Source organism: Maniola jurtina, chromosome 17 (genome assembly GCF_905333055.1).
Source record: "Maniola jurtina chromosome 17, ilManJurt1.1, whole genome shotgun sequence".
Classification (NCBI taxonomy): Eukaryota; Metazoa; Arthropoda; class Insecta; order Lepidoptera; family Nymphalidae; genus Maniola; species Maniola jurtina.
Window position 1 is genome coordinate 5,366,910 of NC_060045.1, and position 21,170 is coordinate 5,388,079.

General features: G+C 36.1%; 1 protein-coding gene across 3 annotated transcripts in view; it reads left to right on the plus strand.

Annotated features, from left to right (window-relative positions):
* Window positions 1–10,888, plus strand: part of LOC123873763 (histone-lysine N-methyltransferase MECOM-like) — a 144,335-nt gene extending 133,447 nt beyond the window's left edge. For 2 of the 3 annotated variants that reach the window (XM_045918782.1, XM_045918784.1), the window contains 3 exons: window positions 7,046–7,202; window positions 7,716–7,886; window positions 8,247–10,888. In XM_045918782.1, coding sequence (XP_045774738.1) covers window positions 7,046–7,202; window positions 7,716–7,886; window positions 8,247–9,965 — 2,047 coding nt within the window. In that variant the 3' untranslated portion in view covers window positions 9,966–10,888. The remainder of the gene's footprint in view (window positions 1–7,045; window positions 7,203–7,715; window positions 7,887–8,246) is intronic. The other variant, XM_045918783.1, reaches the window with a different exon arrangement.
* Window positions 10,889–21,170: the final 10,282 nt, after the last annotated feature.

Sequence of the window (21,170 nt, forward strand, 5' to 3'; positions counted from 1 at the left end):
GTCCACGCGGATAAAGTCGCGGGCACCAGCTAGTAAATCATATGAAAAACAATAGATACCAACGGATTTAAAGTGATCGATTAAATTCAAATCATTCATTCCTGTTCGTTCTTATCTCGATGCATCCATTCAGGCTGTCGTAAGAAGTAGTCAATCAATTTCAAACGTCTCTGGAACCATTAACCCAATAGATGTGACTATTCGGTCATCCGAAAAGAGCTTAGGGTAGATTCACACTAGATCGGGCCATGCATCCGTTTTTTACTTGGAAAACACTTTAAAAATGACTTGTTGTGATAATTTTGTTTTGTTTGAGCCCTTCACATAACTTTCTAATTTTTGTTTGAGTAAATTGCATTTAAAAGTATTAGGAATTATTACCTTAATTTCGGTTGAAATAATATTTTTATTATTTACTCATCCGAATATTGAAAAACATCTTTAAGTTATTTTGAAGTGTTTTTGCCGTTGTATCCTTGAAGAAAATGTTAAAAAACAGTTACTCAATAATTAAGAAGGTCTTACATAGTGAGTAACGGTTTCAGTTTACGGCTGTTAGGTTAATAACCGAGTAGGGACCTATAATTAACGTTTTGTACGTATTTTGGTCTGGAGATTGAAGTGTGAGCTGTTACGTCAAAGAACAAATGCGAGCAAACGTAGATCGCCTGTATAATGTGCTTCTACTCTTAAGATTTTCACTGTACAAGAGATGTACTCGTTCGATAAGACACGCGTCGATAATTTGTTGCAAGCACGCGACGTCGCAACATCGTATATTTTTCAAATCTCTAGAATATCTAAAGTACCTATTTACACATTTGTTTCAAGGACGAGTACTTACTACTCTGGCAGAATGTTGCAACAATTTAGGTTTGACTTGTACCTATGAGACTGTCTATTTATCCTTTGCTACTTTCAAACGGATTCACGAACTCTTACTCTTGAAACTACCAATACGTTAGAGCTCTGATGGTTTCACACATTTTTGTAACTTTTAGCTAATTGTCACATACACGTCATTATCTAATTATGTCTTTATATCATTATGGAATCGTTGTTTACACTAACCTTATCTACAGTGGCAAAAACTTGTTTAAATATACAACGATTCTTTAACGTCATTCAATGCAATACTGCGGCTGCTATGTTATGAAATCGTTATCCTGGGAAAATTTAATAAATCGAGCACGTGCCTACGAAAATATTTCATTGAAATAAAACAATTTGACAGACGGTGTTTAGTTGAGCGTGTGTCATATTCTATCGAAGCGTCGCATCGCCTCGTCAATAATGCAGAATCTTGATTATCGACATGCAGCGGTTTTAACGTATCCTCGCTCTTATCGTGTCATCACTATTTGATGAGTTGTTGGAAATATTTGTGGAAAATCAAGGGTCGGTGGGTTTAATGGGACACTTACGTTAGCCAATAGATCATTATAATTTTGATATTTTTATGAAGAAATATAACTAACATTATATCATCATAAAAATATCAAAATTATTATTCTAACAATTTCTTATTAGAATCTAAACAAACAATGTAAAAAATAATTTTAAATACGTATAATGTCATACATTTCCGGATAGTTTTTAAGCGTCTAAATAGGATAAAGCTATCTACAGATATTATTGAACCTACAGATTTCTAGTCATAGTGCTTCGCAGTAGTAGTAATAGGTAATTAGTAATAAGTGTAGTCTGTACAAGTGTAAATTAAAAATTTATAACACGCCCAACAAGTGAAGGTAACAGTAACTAGAAAAGAGCTGATAACTTTCAAACGGCTGAACCGATTTTCTTAGATTATAGCTAAGAACACTTTCGATCAAGTCACCTTTCAAACAAATAATAAATAAATTAAAATCGGTTCATTAGCTTAGAAGCTACGATACCACAGACAGATACACAGATACACACGTCAAACTTATAACACCCCTCTTTTTGGGTCGGGGGTTAAAAATACATAGGTTTAGTAGACATGCATTAATGTTTTTATCACGAGTAGCTTACTATGTTTCAACAGTAAAGATTACGATGATCTATGTCACAAAAGTTTCATACAAGTAGTTATCTCGGTAAGAACTTTTTATATTCAATGGATATAAGCTGTTGTCCATCAAATATTTATAAATCGAACTAGTTCAGCTCTTGATTTAAGTGCCCTTTTTCGCACATTGACCTTTAATTTAATGATATACATAACATTACACACAGCTTTTTGCACCGTGAAGATATTTCACGTTTGATAGGTACTCGTATGATCGAATTTACACATAATGAATTGCCTTGTCTCATAAAATTGATTTTAAAATATATAGAGCAACATTCTTTATGTATTTTTTATTCGGTCTTGTTTTTTTTTTTGAATAATTTAATTCGTTGTGTAACAGAAATTGACATAATTACTGTAGAACCTGTTTAAGACGATCATGTTGTTTATTATGAATTTTTGCTCAATATACACCCTTGTATGGGAGATTCAAGTATGAATTCGTATATATTTTGTACAATTCCAATTCGATTTTATTGCCACCTCCAATTTAATACTAGATGTAAGATGAATTGATTCGTATAAATTTGAGTGAAAGTAAAATATTCTTTATTGTAGGTGCACTAAGGAAAAAAAAGAAATTAAATTACAAGATCTTTAGTGAGTTGTATACAATGGGCGGCCTTTTTGCTAAAAAGGCGATCTGTTCAAAGCAACCGTAGATAGAGGATACTTACAATAAATTAATTAAGCGTAAGGGGTGTAATAAATACTCGTAAATAAAGTAAATGTAAAGTACACAAAAATATAAATAACAGATAAAAAAGTCAATAACGACGGCTGTATAGTATTTTTAGAATAGTTGAAATAAAAAATCAAGCATGAAAATCACCATTTCTCTAGCCTTTGCTAGGAGTAGAAATCTACGGCAATATAATTATTACCTCCTATATTCGACGGATTTCAGTCTGCTTCTTATTAAGACCCTATTAACAGGGCTCTCTCCGTCACTCGTTTCACACCATTTCATACAATCGTAGTTCCAATTTCATTTGAATACTAAGCAACCAAAGTCCATGAAATTTTGCAGAAATATTCTAGAAACTAATATCTGTGTCTGTGGTGTTTTAGATTTTTCTAAAAATATGTAGTTTTAAAATTACAGGGGCTCAAAGATTTGTATGAAAATTTTAAGACCACGTAACTTTGAAACCGAATATTTTAACAGAAATCTGGAAAACCACAGACATAGATATTAGTTTCTAGACTATGTCTGCAAAATTTCATGGACTTTGGTTGCTTAATATTCAAATGAAATTGGAACTACGATTGTTTGAAATGGTATGAAACGAGTGACGGAGAGAGCCCTCTTAACATTAAGTACGAATTAGGCAGGTATATTATTTAGAGGTAGGGAATGCCAAAGTTCTCTCCTAATCATTATTATTATGAGAGTTATTTTTCTTCTTTTCGTCTTTTGATATCTACAGTTTAATACAGGTGGGTAATTCATCAAATACCGGTAAAGGGCGGGAACGATTTGCAAATGAATTCAAAATCGATTGTGATTGTAAGCAATAATATCTACAATAGATGATTAAAATGTAAGCTTGCGGCCTACGGTAGTACGTCATTAGGGTCCCGTGGCGCTAAAATGTCACTGTTCTGATAACGCGAGTTCGCATTATTCCAATATAGCATTCCAATCCAGCTCTGGATAACAGCCATCCAGAGCTGATCACACACAGCACAGTCATAAAATCAGTTACAATTAGGTATACAGTGAATGCTCATTTTTGTATAACTGGTATAACAGAACAGATAATGACCCCACAGCCTTCGCGTCATAATGACAATTGCTTCAGATGATTAGCTCTAGCAATATCTATCATTAATCCCAGCACTTTTAGAAATCAATAACATGTATGAAAATGACGAATCTACGAACTTGTATAATTTGGCTCAGAGCAATCCTACAACTTTGCTGCCATATTAACTATTGCTCCAAATGGTTAGTTCTAACGATCCGTACCCTTTTTTTTTTGTTGGCCGGCACTTTCAAAAAAGGCCCAAAATGAATGATCTCCAATTTTAATGCCAGACTGTTTTCAACACATTTTTGAATTCTCGAAGCCTTTTTAAATGACTATTTAATTAATATTATGTAATAGTGACATTTTATCACTGCATCTGATCTCAGTAGTCCATGTGGGTGGAGTTAAATGGATCGGCTTCGGACGAAAGTTGTTCATTGGATGTTATCAATCGCACTAACATGCAGATCGCTTCTACGATCAGCATCTTATAATTGACTATTCTCCGTATGCACTAGTTCTAATTTACATTAGAACATGGCTGTAAGAGTAAACTGAATTAACTTTATAGCTCATTCATATTTCACACCCACCTAATAATATGTAGGACGTAGGTATAGCTGAAGTTGTAAGACTAGGTACCTATGATACAAATTAAGACGACAGCGATGCGCGACACCAACACGCTTCCCTCTCAGGAGGAGGAACAAATCCCTCCAAACTCCTGACTGTTAATTTATTAGTGTCGCGTCCAACATGCACTAATTAAAATAACCTCCCTCGTGTCTCCCAGGTCAGCATAAAACATAAAACTGTAATGCATTATTTCGTGCTGACCTAGTTCTTTCTTTGTCTTTTTCCTGTGTGGCGTTTCCTATTTAGACAGGAATCTGTCCTTAGGCTTTGCCTTTAATGTTAGAAATTACTCGTAAATATAGAAATACAAAAATTAAAATACATAATATTATATAGGCAAAGACTGATGCAGAATGGTTTTGGAAATGCCCTTCATTGTGTAGTGTTGATTTGGCTTTAATCTTCTTGATTATAGTTCATGTAGATATTATACTTCCACGTGAAATATTTCTTATTTTTGTACCTACTTAACTCACTGTAAACTATTGACAGTATAAAACTTATCACCGATGTCGTTTGAGTGGCATTTATCATGAGTAGCTGCTGGGAAAGCTCAAACAATATCATATCACCTTGCTTGAGTCTGAAAATAAAAAGGCAAATTCAAATAATGTAATGTAACACACTTTTGTAATCTGGATTACTTGGTACAGGACCAAAACTACGCAATCGGCAGTTACATGCAACCGATAGAACCATTACTGACGTTATTTTATTTCTGAGATTAATTAAAAGATATCGCGGCACGGAGAGTGAAAACGCTTAGTCTTATCACATTGACAAGAACGAGTATACCTACGGGGCTATCGAACAGGCCAACATTGTATGGCCTTTCTCCAAAGTCTTCTATAAATCTGTACCAGTTGTAGCGATGTAATGCAGTTCGTATATTAGTATGCACCGCACGCGCCGATTCGACCGACAAGCAACATCTTATTCAGCCGCGCGAATATGAATGAAGTCATCATTGCTTTAGATTTTAGTGATTGCACACGACCTGAGCTGTACGAGAATATCTACTGGACGAATTCGAAATTTGAAAATTCGTATGACATCATCAGCACGTGTTTCTTTAGCTTACCTATTTGCGGTCGCTTGCGATCTCATTAAATGCTTCCGCCAGTAAAAAAAAATTAATTGGTGATCTTATATTACTTCGGTTAAGAAACGATTTCTTCCACTGCTCTTGATAACGATATTTGCGTTTTCAGTACTGAAAAATGTTTTAATTACTGTAGGCACAGCTTGTGCGGTACCTACTTGCGTCCTAATGTGCGATCAATTTGAACCGTTAATTCCAATTTTTCTTATGCAACATGCAACAGGTGTAATGTAGCTAGAGGCGGTAGGGGTTGCGTGTGACCAGTTAGTGCCAAATGGACGTTGAATTCATCATTTGACATGACAGGAAAGCGAAAAGACAAACCAGATCTGCGACTCTTGCAAACGGCTTCTATGCAATTTTAATGAGACATAAGTAATATCTACAGCTCTTGTATTAGATATCAGTCATACTGGTATATATACGAGTTAAGTGGACTGTAATATATTTCTGCAATTGTTTGTTAATTTCATTCAGTATAAAATTCAATAATTAAGAATAGAATTTGTCTAGTCAGTAGTAGCTTGTAGAATGCAGATTGATACTCTCACAGCATCGGCTAGCAAAGTAAAACAAAATATTATTGCTGTAAGTTAACAATTTTATGAGTAATAGTGTAATTTCGTATATGATATTATTATGCTGACACGTAAAACATGTAGGATTTATGGCAAAAATGAATTGGAACATTTGCTGCGTGGAATCAAAACACGTTTGAATTATGTATGAGCCGGGTGGCTGTAAGTCGTCTGCGTAGGCGATCTTGGGTCTAGATATAGATATTATTTTGTCTTCCTGTACTTGCATCCGAGACGTTTAATGCAGCTTTGCCGATACCAGTTCGTTAAGCTTATCTTTCACTTTCTATTATGGATATTGACGGAATCTTGTGTTGCGCTGAATGAATATTAAATCAAATTGCACAATTTGGTTTGCAAGAAAATACAATAGATGATTCGATTTGCATAAAGCCCTTTTCCAAAGGCGTGTGCGGAGCTAGTGCGATTTATCGCAAAGTAGCAGTATACAATCGTATAATAGTGCTTATCGGTGTATGATGTACCTAATCCATTCAGAGTATAGAGTTTGAGAACTATTTACTATGTATTTATGTAGGTACTCAAAGAAGTGTATGGCCACTGCTGCAACCCTATTTTCCCCCGAGAAATATAAAGAACTCAATCCACCATCATGACCATAATATTGACCCTTGACTGATCATAGAATGTAATGGTCCCAGACGTCATACTTTTTTCCCAATCCGGCTTTCGCTTTTTTTTCCTTGCTCCAATGGAAAAGAATCAGGAACTCTTTCTTTATGAGCATAACATACTTGGATATTTTAATACGCCGATTTTAACCTGGGACCTGGGTATAAGGGAGTTCATGAGAACGACATAATCAGAGTTCCCAAAAATTTTGCTATTGGGTTATAATTAGGAGGAGTTCTACTAAGTTATTTTTTCTAATTAAACTTCATTTTCTTTCTTATTTCAGACTTGACCGTCATTTGGTCCAAGCTCACGCGCAGCCTGCATCGGCGTTTCACTGCGAGCTGTGTAACCGAGCTTACAGCACCCGCGCGCTGTTGTTACGACACCGCGCCCTCACGCACACCGACATAAGAAAATACCCCTGCGAAAATTGTCCGAAGGTGTGATTCTATTTTTCCCTTAGGTAGTATCCCTAACAACCATGCAGTGTCTGAAACATGGCTCAGCATATAGTGCCTCTTTGATACCCCGGTCCGTGCACAATGTTCATGTACCTAGTTAGTTAAATAATACAAGACATGAAAATGCTTAGTGGTTTTTTTCTGCCCCAGTCCCCGCTCATATTAAAATAATAATATACCTAATGATTTTATAATTGACATAACACGGTCCAACACTGCATGGTTGTAATTAAAAATTAAACTTTGTCTTTGTTATTGATTTAATTTGAAGAGTTGAATTTACCCGGGATTTGAAATAACAGTCATTTTAGCTGAAATAAACGAAATATAAAATTGACCACGTGATTAGAAACCTGACAGTTATTTTGTCAGTACTTTTTTAACAGTCAACTTTATTAAGAAATCAAATGTTTTGTCTTAGTTCATGATTTTAGTTGTAATGTAAAGAAGTATAAAATTTACCTCGTTCTTCGAAACCTGATGTTATTTCAGGTATTTACCGATCCTTCCAACCTCCAGCGCCACATCCGCGCGCAGCACGTCGGTGCGCGCAGCCACGCGTGCCCCGAGTGCGGCAAGACCTTCGCGACCTCCTCCGGCCTCAAGCAGCACACGCACATCCACTCCAGTGTCAAGCCCTTCCAGTGCAAGGTGTGCTTTAAAGTGAGTACCAATTCTTTTGTTCAGTAACTTTTTCGCAGCCACGTGTGCTCCAAAGGTTACGATATTCATCCTTTTCGTGAAAGCTGTACTCTCAAGTGTAGTCATTATATCAGTGCATGGAGCAATTATGTTCACTTATATGAAAATTATTCACTAGAGCTTAGAACCTTCTGTAGCACTTTGTATCAGCTCGTCAAATTCTCTCCGTCCAAAACTTGCTACATCGTCGTGTAAAAGTTTATAATCTTACTGCTTTTGCTTAAAATTCGTAAATTGTTATCTATTAAAATCATATTTTCATTTCCAATTATAATATTCGTGGGATGTAATGATAATAATTTGTGCCTTTTCTTTTTTCAGGCTTACACTCAGTTTTCAAATTTGTGCCGCCACAAGCGAATGCATGTCGCATGCAGAGCTTTGGTAGAGTGTGGAAAATGCGGACAATCATTTACTTCCTACGCATCTCTCACTAAGCATAAAAGATTTTGTGATACAGCGACCGCAGCAAACGTTAACCTGCGAGGACAATTGCCGCAAGGACTATCACAAATACCATCTTTACCCAACGTCATGAATAATCCAAACAATACCAACCCATTCCCGATGTACAGAGGACCGGCGTTGCCTTTACCGTATAACACATTTGCTCACTATCCGGCATTATTTTCTGCTGCTGCAGCTGCTTGTCCCCCAGAATTCTTAAGTCCTCTCCTTTTCAATGTTCAAGGAGCAAGACTGGCCATGGAACATGACATGGCTATGAATGCTAATTTTGCAAAACAGGAAGGACGAATGTCAGTAAAAAGCATGGACAGCTCGACCTCACTCGAGGACATGAAGAAAAATATGGACGTTGATATTAAGATAAAAAAGAGAGATACTGATGACGAAAGGGTGACTACACCACAGAATATTTATGTAAAACAATCACCACCTTCCGCCGAAGAAGCCTCTTCTAAGCAACGACCATCACCAGTCATGCCGATGTCGACATCAATCGCACCTTTTAGATTTTCGAGGGATGAAATGAAACATAACTCTCCGTTTAATTTGTCAACGAAACATGAAGTGGGAACCAAATCTGTTTCACCGAGGCTACCTAAAGATTTAACGAAAGCTATGAAAGGGGACAACGGCAAAAAAGCTGGATATTCAGATGTCGAAGAAGAATCACGGAAGGAGCAAAATGACCAACCACTAGATTTATCAGTTACACGGAAGCAAAACGATAAAGAATCAGACATGGAGAATGAGGATAATGTCTCCATTCACAATTTATCAGTGAAATCTTACTCACCTTCTGAAAGCCCAGTAGATAGAGAAAGTAAAACTCCCGAAAACGATACTACAGACGTTGACGTCGAAGCAGTGGAACCAAAAAGGGAAGACTCTCCTATGGCATCACCTGCGCTAGCATTTCCGATGCCAGTGCATCCTCAGCACAACAACAGCCTTATCGACGCAATGTACCGCCCACGCTTCCCACAGTTTCACGCACCTTCCGATTCCCTTTTGAGCGCTTCGCATTCCCCTTACGTACCCAGCCCGTTTAATTTTTTATCCCCACTTCTCGGCACTGATGGGCCAGATAGACAACCGAGTGCGTATGCCAAGTTTCGAGATCTGAGCGCTGGTTCGGGAAAACTTCGAGATCGTTACGCGTGTAAGTTCTGCGGAAAGGTATTCCCGCGGAGTGCAAACTTGACCCGACATCTCCGTACTCATACAGGAGAACAACCTTACAAATGCAAGTACTGCGAGCGCTCGTTCTCGATATCTTCGAACTTGCAGCGCCACGTGCGAAACATACATAACAAGGAGCGGCCGTTTCGCTGTCCCTTGTGCGACAGGTGCTTTGGACAGCAGACGAATCTTGACCGGCATTTGAAGAAGCACGAGGCTGAAGGCGGGGATTCCCCTAGTTCAGCCGACACTGAACAGGACGCGTGTTTCGATGATATTCGATCGTTCATGGGCAAAGTGACTTGTTCTCCTGGAGCGGGTTCACCGTCTGGTACCTCTCCTCACGCGCCACACGCACCGCATCGTCCCTCAGCCTTGGCGATATCCACATAGCCCTCGCCCTTTCAGCTGCCGCCACCTCCACCTCTTTGGCCCCAGCCTTTCCAATGAGTGATACAGAAAATGGGTTCATTAAATGACTTTTAAGTACGTAACGGTGACGTTTCCCAGATAGCAATAGATAACCTTAGAATTAATCTTCCTTTCTTTAAGTCCTAAATATAATATAGCCCAGTGAATATTTCATTAGTGGTCATGACAATTGTAAAACTGCTAGTTCTGTAAATTAAATAGGTTAGCGATTTAATGCGTTCCTAGTTATAATTGTGATCGATGAAGATTTCGCTATTTGTGAAATTCTACATGTAGGTAGGGAATTGTAAAAATAAATGAATTAGTTGTAACCTTTTGAATGAATTGGTTCGTTCACACTTTAGGTGCATTTTGTAAAATATTGTTACATTGTATTGGCGAAAATTAAATTAAGAGATAATTTTTGTAACGATCTCTTGTTAGTCAAAAAACTACCAAAGCAATTTTTTAATATATTTGAGAGTCGGGTTAAATTGGGATAAAAATTAATATAAATTTGGCACTTTAAAGTCGTTATATTATTAAAAAAACTTGCATGACAGATGCGTATTCAACTATTTTGTTAAATTTGTTATTTTAACGTTATTGTAAATAAATAATTTGAATACTTCGAGCATATCATCCATAGAGTCGAAAATCCTCTAGGATATCTATTATAAATTTTTCATAAAATTATATTATTAAACTTTTAATAAGTCCAGTGTTTAAAATAAGGTTAAGAAGAGGATTCACATTGATTTTATCAAGTTTTTCTGTCACATCAAGGAGTTCAACACAATTTTAGATCTGGCAGATAATAATAATAAATTATTCTGCTCGTTATAGAAACATTTTAATCTTTTTTGCATTTCAAGTGGGAATTTTAAAAAGCTTCGAATATTTCCTTCTGTAAAGTTTAAATTTAAGATAATATAAACTTAGGCTTCGGAATGAGATCGCAATTAAAATTGGTGAATGTTAATACAAATTGTCAATTATAGCATGCACCATTTTTACTTCTTAATTTTTCCGTTGTCTGAGCTTTTGAAACAAACCAACAGATTGAAGTTACAGAGAGCAGAGTGAAGTCGAGTGGAGTCACAGCAGCCTGCAACTTAAAATACGGTCTTCTTTACATTGTGGGTGCAGCTGTATCAATTTAAAAAGTATTAAAGTAGTAGAACGTATTTTTTTTCCATAAACCGTAAATAAAACTTAGTTATAGCTATCAAACAAGGCTCCGCGCCTCCACTCTGCTTCACTTGGCAGGAAAACGTAAAACTTTCAACATTACTTGAAACTAAATCCTTTAAAACAGACTTGTAAAATACTTGAAGACAATGCAATACTTTAATAGATATTTGTATTGTTATCATATCACTTCGTGGCACTAGTAAGAGTAAGGATATTGTCACACAATCAATAAACGCGTCTATTGTTGACTTTTTGTTTTATTTCTTTGTAACATAATAAAGTTTATCTTTAACAACGATTTCATCGACATCATCTAATTAATTGTTAGGGCAAGCACAGACGACCGATTATTTAGTCTAAGGAGGTCACTGGTCTTCTACTTGTCATCGTACTGCCTGGTACTACATATCTTTACGATGTAAATATGTGGCTTATTTTGACGGACGAAAAGTACCTATGCCGCGGATTTCGACTGCGCTTCAAAATTTTAAAAACCCTCGACACAAATACCTCTATAAGAAAACTAGAAAAGAGCTGATAACTTTCAAACGGCTAAACCGATTTTCTTCAATTATAGCTAAGAACACTCTCAATCAAGCCACCTTTCAAACAAAAAAAAAAATCAAAATCGGTTCATTCGTTTAGGAGCTGCGATGCCACAGACAGATACACATATACACACGTCAAACTTATAACACCCCTCTTTTTGGGTCGGGGGTTAAAAAGTATCTACACATTTCCTTGTTTTTCAAATGGTGCTTCTGTCAACCATTATTTACCATTAACCATTATGACAGCTGCTATTGCGAGTGGCTACATCTTGAATCAGTGCGAGAATGCTTTTTGTGGTTTCTTAATCGACATAGCTTAAAGCCGCGACAAGGGTTGTCGTGTAGATTGTGCTAGGGCTGCTGAAAAAGGGATTCTTAACGAATAACAGTTGCCAACTACTTAAGGTAAGTGGGCGACTAAGCTCCGTGACACAGCGTTAGCTAATGGCCAACGTAAGGTGGTACGTAGGTATAAACTTAATTTATAGGTCCGTCTGTGACATCTTTATGTAGGGTCTTGGCAAATCTTAATTAATTAGGTATTGTGAAATTATAAGCTTTAAGCTCTGTGTTTAGATTCATTAAAATTAAAGGCGATGATTACAGATTAATATTCATGTTCATAAAGTGCCCTTAAATTAAATCTATTATAAACAGGTTAGGTTAGGCATTATTATGATCAACCCATCGCTGGCCCACTACTGAGCACGGTTCTCCTCTCAACTGAGAAGGGTTTAGGCTATAGTCCACCACACTGGTCAAATGCGGATTGGTAGACTTTACACCTTTGAGAACATTAACGAGAAATCTCAGGCATGCAGGTTTCCTCACAATGTTCTTCAACGATAAAGCAAGTGATATAGAATTGCTTCAAATGCCAGGACCGCAAGACTTCCTCATTTTCTGATGAACCAAACATGCTAACGATACTCTAACCCACCCAGGGTTAGAGTATCGTTAGCATGTAGGTGTACCATACGCTCAACTGCTAGCTTGTGCCACCTGATGGTCAATTTACAGGAACAGGTCGGTGCTTTGTTTCTCAGATAATAATTAGTAAGGTCTGCTGGCCTAAGGACGGCACTGGGATCTTGGAGCAAGGCAGGTATCTTAAACTTTGTCGAGCCCGTGCCTCGTCCAAGTAAAATGGCTGTTGTTAAATAAAGCAAGCATAAACCGATTCGATCTTCGATTTAATTAAGGAAATCGGTACATAACACAGTTCGTTTTAAATTAGTGCAAATCGGTATCAGTGTTTTTTTTATGTATTGCGAATACCTGCGGAAGAAAATATTGTCCAAATGAAAGCTTATACGAAGAAGTATTCGTCTCAGGATTGTTATTAGCAGTTGATACGAATTGTCCATGCTCCCACACGTTTCTTATGCCTACAATAATACTGCGTACCTAGTGGCGTGAAGTTTGGAGAAAATCGGGATTGGTTGCTAAAAATCGGGACAAAGACAGAAATAATCGTAACTTATTGCGGGTAAATTGGTGTTTTATTAAATTAATACAAGATAAAGTTGAAAAGTTGACCCAAAAAGAGGGGTATTATAAGTTTGACGTGCGTATCTGTGTATCTGTCTGTGGCATCGAAGCTCCTAAACTAATAAACCAATTTTAATTTAGTTTTTTTTTTGTTTGATCGAGAGTGTTCTTAGCTATAATCCAAGAAAATCGGTTCAGCCGTTTGAAAGTTATCAGCTCTTTTCTAGTTACTGTAACCTTCACTTGTCGGGGGTGTTATAAATTTTTAATTTACACTTGTTATGCATTATATTATATAAAATCTGGACGTCCCGCAAATTGTGTCACCTGACAACACTAGCCATTCTCGACGTGACTTGTAAGCTGTACGAAACCCGATTCACGCAATTAAATCCATTCCGGTCGTGTATTTTGTGTATTTTTTCGATTTAACCACCTGTCATTACTTGAACGATAAATCTCTCCTTTGTGCGTCCGTCGTCGTTAAGAACTTCATTAACTTTGCTCTCACATCAGTTTTTCAATGGAAACCATGAGAAGGGAAGCTTGGAGAATTTTAAAATTGAGATCGGTATGTGACAGAGCGCCAGGATTATTGATTTTGTGGGATTTAATTGCATAGACATTTTGACTTTTTTTAGCCATGCTAGTCATGACTAATACTCCCCTTTCCCTTCCAATTAAGTGTAAAGCTAGTGTCAGGAGTAGGTACGACAATAGTGCAACGGGTGGCGTTTGAACCGCCGACCTTTCGGAATTCAGTCCTCAGCTGTTGAGCTTTCGAGCTTTATCTTATTTATCACTAATAAATTGGTACCTACACTGCTAATATTAAATAATAATCAGCATAATTATTCATTATTAACCCATTGACGCGCCACCGGCCCATATTTTACAGTTTCCTCTCAGAGTAAGTAGGTATTTGTCTAGTAGAATAGTCTGCTGTGCTGGCCCTGTGCGGATTGGCAGACTTCACAAAACCTAGAAATCATTATAGAGAACTCTTAGGCGTGCAGGTTTCCTGAGGACGTTAACTCTCGGAAAATCAGAGTTTCCATGGGATTTTAAAAAAACATAAATCCACGCGAGCGAAGTCGTGGGTATAGTCTAGTTTCAACATAAATAACTATTCCTCTTTACTACTTCCCGTACTAAATAAGAATATTATTATCACATGACAGTAATTTAATTCAATCACGGCTACCTAATCAATTTGAATATTTTCGATAACCTTGCATTCGATTTAAATCAATTAAGAAACGGTTATAATTAAAGCAGATGTAGGTATGATTTATAAATAAACAGTTTTTTCATTATATTATATAGGTATACTCTTGATAGTAGTTTGATTTTAGATTTGAAAATGCTCTATTTTTTTTTGTTAATTATTAACTTTCCCAAAATGATTCAAATGATTTCAAATGATATAGAAAATTATTACTTATAATTTTCTATTAATTCTATAAACTTATGAAAACTTCGGAATTATCAATAAAGCTTATTTCAGTTTAAGTCTGTAGCTACGAGTGGCAGATAGTACCTACGTACTGAAAAGTTTACTGTAAAACACAGAGACTTTTTCATAATGTTAGTAGTGTAGTGTGAACAATGTGGACTTGGATGTTCAGTTAGTTCCAACTGAAGAACAAAGTCTGAGAAATCAATGTTCAAACAAATGTCATACCTATAGATACAAATGTTACCAATATAGGTAATGAGTTGTAATGGAACGAGTAGGATCGATTCGATTGGCAATCGATTTTATTAACACGGTGAGCCTCCACCCACTGTCGGCGTATTAATAAAATAAATCAGCTATATCACAGCGACATCCGTTTTGATTTAGAGGCATACTGAGTAATGACGTACAGATATGACATTGCGGATATTGGATAAATATAGCTATCCTGGGGTGGACCAATAGTGTGTGTGCACACAATCATTATGCAAAGAACAATGAAGAACCGATACGAGAATTTTTAGTGTCTACAGTTTCCCAATTAGTAAAAAGGTCGTTGGTCACTCCAGTTGTGACACTTTTTCCTTTCTTAACAGTTATAGACACCGTAAAAACTCGCATCTCCATACATATAATGTATATGTCGCAGCGAAATGGAATTAGGTTCTATTAGGTAATATTATCTTAATATTATCAGATGCTCAGTATTTTATGATTTCACTAGATTTGTTTATTGAAATAGTCTAATTGAGTTATCGTTTCAACATCTCCCGGGCGTTAGCCATATCCCTAAGGGAGTTGGCCAACTCCCGGCTTATGCCATTTCGCTACGACATGATACATAATAATATTACGACTTACCTACTTATTTAGTAGATACCATGTAGATAGCTATAAAATTCGTAGAAACAAGAAAGTAACCGATAAAATGACAAACGATTAGCAGCCTGAAGCGCAGGTCTCGTCTGTTGCTGAAATGACATGGCAATGGGGCTGTTGAGATCCCATACCGGCAAGCACAGTGTAGTAGGTAAACTTCCAACTCGATCGACTGACGAACGGAAGAAGATGGCGAGAATCCGGTGGACGAGGAAGACGGAGAACTATGTTTGGTGGCGCACTTTAGAAAATCCAGTTTTCAGCAGCAGTAAAAGAAGAAAGCTTTGGTGTACAGCAGTGGAGCGGGTTGAATGCATGTTTTCTACGCTTCTTTCAACACAATCGACTAATGTGGTATATTAGTACTTTTACATGTCTTTCCTTCATCTGACTTCCCTGCCATGTATACCTCGTATGTAGGTATACATATTGGTAATTTTAAAGCTATGAATAACAATCTTTTAGCTAAGCATCTTCTGGCCTAGTATCCTACTCGAACCAGCACGTTCTTAGCTGCGCTTGTTCCTTGACGTAACTGTTTCATGAAAAATAGGTACCTAAAAAAAAATCGTGGACAAAATACGTCATTATATACCTCCCGTGTGTAAAAACGTGTTTTAAAGCTTAGATAGCCATGCTTCTTAGCCGTCGTTAAATGAGATATTACCTATGAGAGATAAAATCTCGTATGACAATAAATTGTCAACATAGTGTGTGCAGGTGCTTATTGTTGAACAATTCATATAAATTATTTATTAATATCTAATGTTATTCAATAAGCCGGCCATTAGGCTGTTAGGAAAAGCAATATATTTATTTCTAGTTCACGGTATTGACTAACAAGATTAGATTCCAATGCTTTTTTTTCAACAAATATTATGATCATAATTATTGTATGTTTAATATGACTTGTAATGAAGATACCAAGATAACTGATATTATTATATTGTCATTTTTTACTGACAGGTTTGTTATGAAATTAAAATCCTGTTATGCATGCATACATGCAGGAGATAATATGAATACCTTCCTAAGGAATACGTTAGTTGTGTGAAGAATAATAAATATGATCTAGTTAATAGATCAGGACCTGCACCAAACCAACGCCGGCCCACGACTGAGGCTGAATCTCCTCTCAGATTGAGAAGGACTTAGACAATAATGCACTGGCTAAGTAGGGAGGGACAGACTTCACACATCTTTGAGAACATCATACTTCCATACTTAATATTATAAATGCGAAAGTGTGTCTGTCTGTCTATCTGCTACCTTTTCCCGGCCCAACAGTTTAACCGATTTGGACGAGATTTGGTACAGAGTTAGCTTATATCCCGGGGACGAACGTAGGCTATTTATTCCGGAAAATCTAACAGTTGCCGCGGGATTCCTAAAGGCCCATCCGCTTAAACGATTTGTACGATATTTGGTACCAAGGTAGCTTGCGTCCCTGTAATTGACATTGGCAACTTTTTATCCCGGAAAATCAAACAGTTCCAAATTGTACCTATATTTTGTTGAGCTTTGTATGTGTTTTTCTGTACTAATTTTGTGGTGTACAATAAAAGTATATTCATTCATTCATTCATTCAGTTCCCACGGGATCTTTAAGAAACTAAATCCAGGCCGACGAAGTCGCGGGCATCCTGTAGTTATGAATAACTAACTCTCAGGCATACTACACGGTGTTTTCCTTCAACAATAATATTATGTAGTATGTAAAAGTGATATTTAATTGCTTAGATCGCACATAACTCCAAAAAGTTAAAGGGGATAAGTATAAAGATTGTCATTAAATGATTCATACTGAGAAAATATAAAAAAGGTGCTATATAATTAGGTTATCGTATCGTAATTTATTGCTCAGGTTCTGATAGCATTTACTATAAGTAGTTTCAGGATAGAATTCATTTCTCGCGCTCAGTGTGACTGCGATTTAATATCAATTTTTTATTTAATTGTTTATATAATAAAATTTCATTTAAATTAACGAAACTGAAGAAATAATTTAAAATGATCAAAGTTTTTTAATGAACATGAGCGATGCTTATTTTTTTTTAATGTCAATAATTGACTCATAACTCCTTCCGTACGCGACAAGTTGACAATTACTCGAGAATAATGAAGATTCAGAACAGTTTTTTCGATCATTAAAGTGTAATTTTCATACGTGATTCATAAATTCCACATAAGTCATTTAGCCATAAGTTTCTACTTGCGTATTTACCAGAAAAAACATGGATCCGTATTCCGTTGGACGAATTGAGTTTTTCTTGTTGGTAATAACCTGGGGTGTTCTCATACCGGATATTAAATGACTAATTAGTGTAAATTATCCATGATTAAGATAGTCAATATTGGTCATCATCGAGATTAAGGTGATTGATTGCTCTGAATCTGTCTTATTGTGATTGTTATTTTCGAATTTCGATCGCTAAAAGGGCTTAATTAATTTAACGGTTAAATGAACGTTTTTTTTAACTTGAATTATTTAATACAAGTTTTCTCAATTTCAAAATAGCAGCTTACGAATCGCGCACCACTTATTATTGTATCGGGTTGATGGTACTAGGTATGTCAAAAAAATGAGACGAATACATAAACATAGTTTTTAACCGACTTCCAAAAAAGGAGGAGGTTCTCAATTCGTCGGGATCTTTTTTTTTTTTTTTTTTTTTTTTTATGTATGTTCCCCGATTACTCAAAGACCCCTGGACCGATTTGGAAATATTTTTTTTTGTTTGAAAGGGTATACTGTGCAGGTGGTCCCATATAAATTTGGTGAAGATCTGATGAATATCTTCGGAGATGGAGAACAGAACTCCTCAATGGATAGGAGCAAATTGCTCGCGATCAGTGTAATAGCTTAGTAAACAGTAGGGTTTTAACTGGGCACAGCATATTATAGTACAGTAGGGCCACAAAAAATTGTGAAATAAAAAATTTTCAAAAGAAAAATAAAACCGACTTCAAAAACGACAAACACTAAAAAGTAAAAAATAATTTTTGTTTAGCTACACGTGTAATGCACCTAGGTATGAAGTCGGGCGAGCTTCACTCTTGGATTTCTAATTTTGTTTTAATATGCTCGCTCGACTTCATACCTAGGTGCATTACACGTGTAGCTAAACAAAAATTATTTTTTACTTTTTAGTGTTTGTCGTTTTTTTATGTAATTATTATTGTAGTAGATATACCTAGTTATAGCTAACTAAGAAGATTGACATGGAGTTCTGAGTACTGAAAATTTTGAGGGTAATCGAAAACTAAATTAGTGTTTTAATATTAGACCTAGTTTTATATTTTATCCAACTCATTAATACAGGAAAAATATGTCTAACATGCAGACCATGGTTTCAAAGTAATTAACGATATATAAACGATCATTAATTAAAAGTGGACCTATAAAAATTGTAATTAAGTATATCTACAATGAATACGCTCCGGTTCTCAATGTAGGGCTCTAGGTATAGGTGCTATAATATTACCTACCCTAAAGCCTGAAACACACAGCAGTATGTCGGACGGCAATGAGTGCGTTACTGAAATATCTTTCATTCAGTCATTTATACTAAAAGTTGTAACATGCTTTATTATTATACTTCTACTTAGCGTTTTCCAACCTAGGTGGGGCTTTTCTATATTTTGCCGTCTTCTTTGGTCTTAAGCATCCGATTTACTCAGTCTACTGGCTCTTAAGTCTGCGTTTATGACGTCCAAGCAGCGAGCTTTCTTGGACGACTTCGGGATTTAGGATCAGGATGATACATGGATCTTTAGTCCCAGTTATTATGACTAACATCTGATAATAATTGTAAAAACTAATAGTCGAAATATTATTGTCCAGTTTATTCGGAAGGATAGATAAATAGATGGATAGAACACTTTATTGCACACAAAAACACATGTAAAGGAACACAACACAGAAAGAAGAAAACAGAAAAAACAGTTGTGTGCAAAGGCGGCCTTATTGCTTGGAGCAATCTCTACCAGGCAACCATTAAGGATCTAAGAATCCACAGCACTATAACATCCAAGAAACTCCTACCATTACGTGATTAATGACATGATATGTGATTGTAAATCGCACACGGATACGCGCGCGTTTGGTGTGATGTCTCGTCAATTTTCATCGCTGCCGTCGCACTTTGTGTCTGTTCAGGACTTAAGTTAGAGGTAGGGTGGCGCGTGCGCTGCCTTAGCTTTAGAATACAAACATCTAATTGTGCTATCGCTAGGTCTCTAGTGATGTAACATTCGATATTATCGAAATAATAAAATGTTATTTTGTTTAAATTGCATCTTTCAGTTATATTTAATTAAAATTGGACTACTTAAAGTAAATTAGTAATTCTTTTATTTAGTTTATAGCCAAACTTATCTCAATGCTGTTATTGTACTTGAATTGTTAGCATGAATATAATTTACCAATTTTAAATATATCTAGGAATAGAACTAGACTATCGATAGTCGGTAGTTAGTCTAAACAGTACACTCATAGTAGGTTGCGTTGGTAGTATAATATGCGAACTCGTGAGCTGCCGAGATTGTTTCGATCTTGTCATGGGATTTCACTATTTTGCACAATAATACCAAAATTCAGTTTATAATATAAAAACCTGAATGAACATCACTCTTATTTTTGCGAATATGCATCAAGGTCCTAGCATATTCCCAGATGGGCTTAAATCGTAGCTACAATAACGTGAGTATTTGAGGGTTATTACCACTGCTTAAAATAGTAATTAAATTTTATTGTTTTGACAATTTCACATCATGGTAGTAGGAGGGTCTCTGATCATGTAATTTAATCGATAGTTGTCAGATTTTGATATTAACACTAGCTTCTCCTTTCAGTAAAGGTTGCCTGATAGAGATTGCTTTAAGCAATAAGGCCGCCTTTGCACACAATTGTTTTTTCTGTTTTGTCTTCTTTCTGTGTTGTATTCCTTTACATGTGTTTTTTGTGTGCAATAAAGTCTTTCTATCTATCTATCTATCTATTATTTCTCCTGAAATGTTTATCGATAGTCGATATTTAAGGGCCTAACATGTCCCTAGTTGGGCGCGGCCGATGTCACAACCTGGGCACGCGAACTCGTGTGCAGCCGAGCTTGTTTCGATCTTGTCATGGTGCTCGAATTGTTTCCACCATTTTTGCTCCCATTTTACTTTTCCGTGTTGTAATTCTGCTATTTAGCTACTTTATTAGGACTTCACGATTCCTTGCCTAAATTCTCCATGAGTAATAAGGATATTAATTTTAAAATAAGGTGAGCCTTTTTATTTGATTTGGACGTATTTATAAAAATGTTTCGTAATTTTTGTGTAGTTACTAAAGCAACATTGCAAAATTCTGGATCTCCTCATTTTCAAAAATAGCTGCTTACGTCAGTAATTAACTAAACTAATGAACATAAACAACATAGGTTACAAGGTGGTTACAAGATTTCATTTTAGGCTTTCTAAGGTAAAGATAAATATTGAAACAAAAATATTTCATGAAGACATAAATAAATATACAGATACAAGTAACTACTCTATGTATACCTACCTGCTGCTATGACAAGTTATTTAATATTTTCCATTCCGGTCACGTAGTTCTGAAAGTGAGAT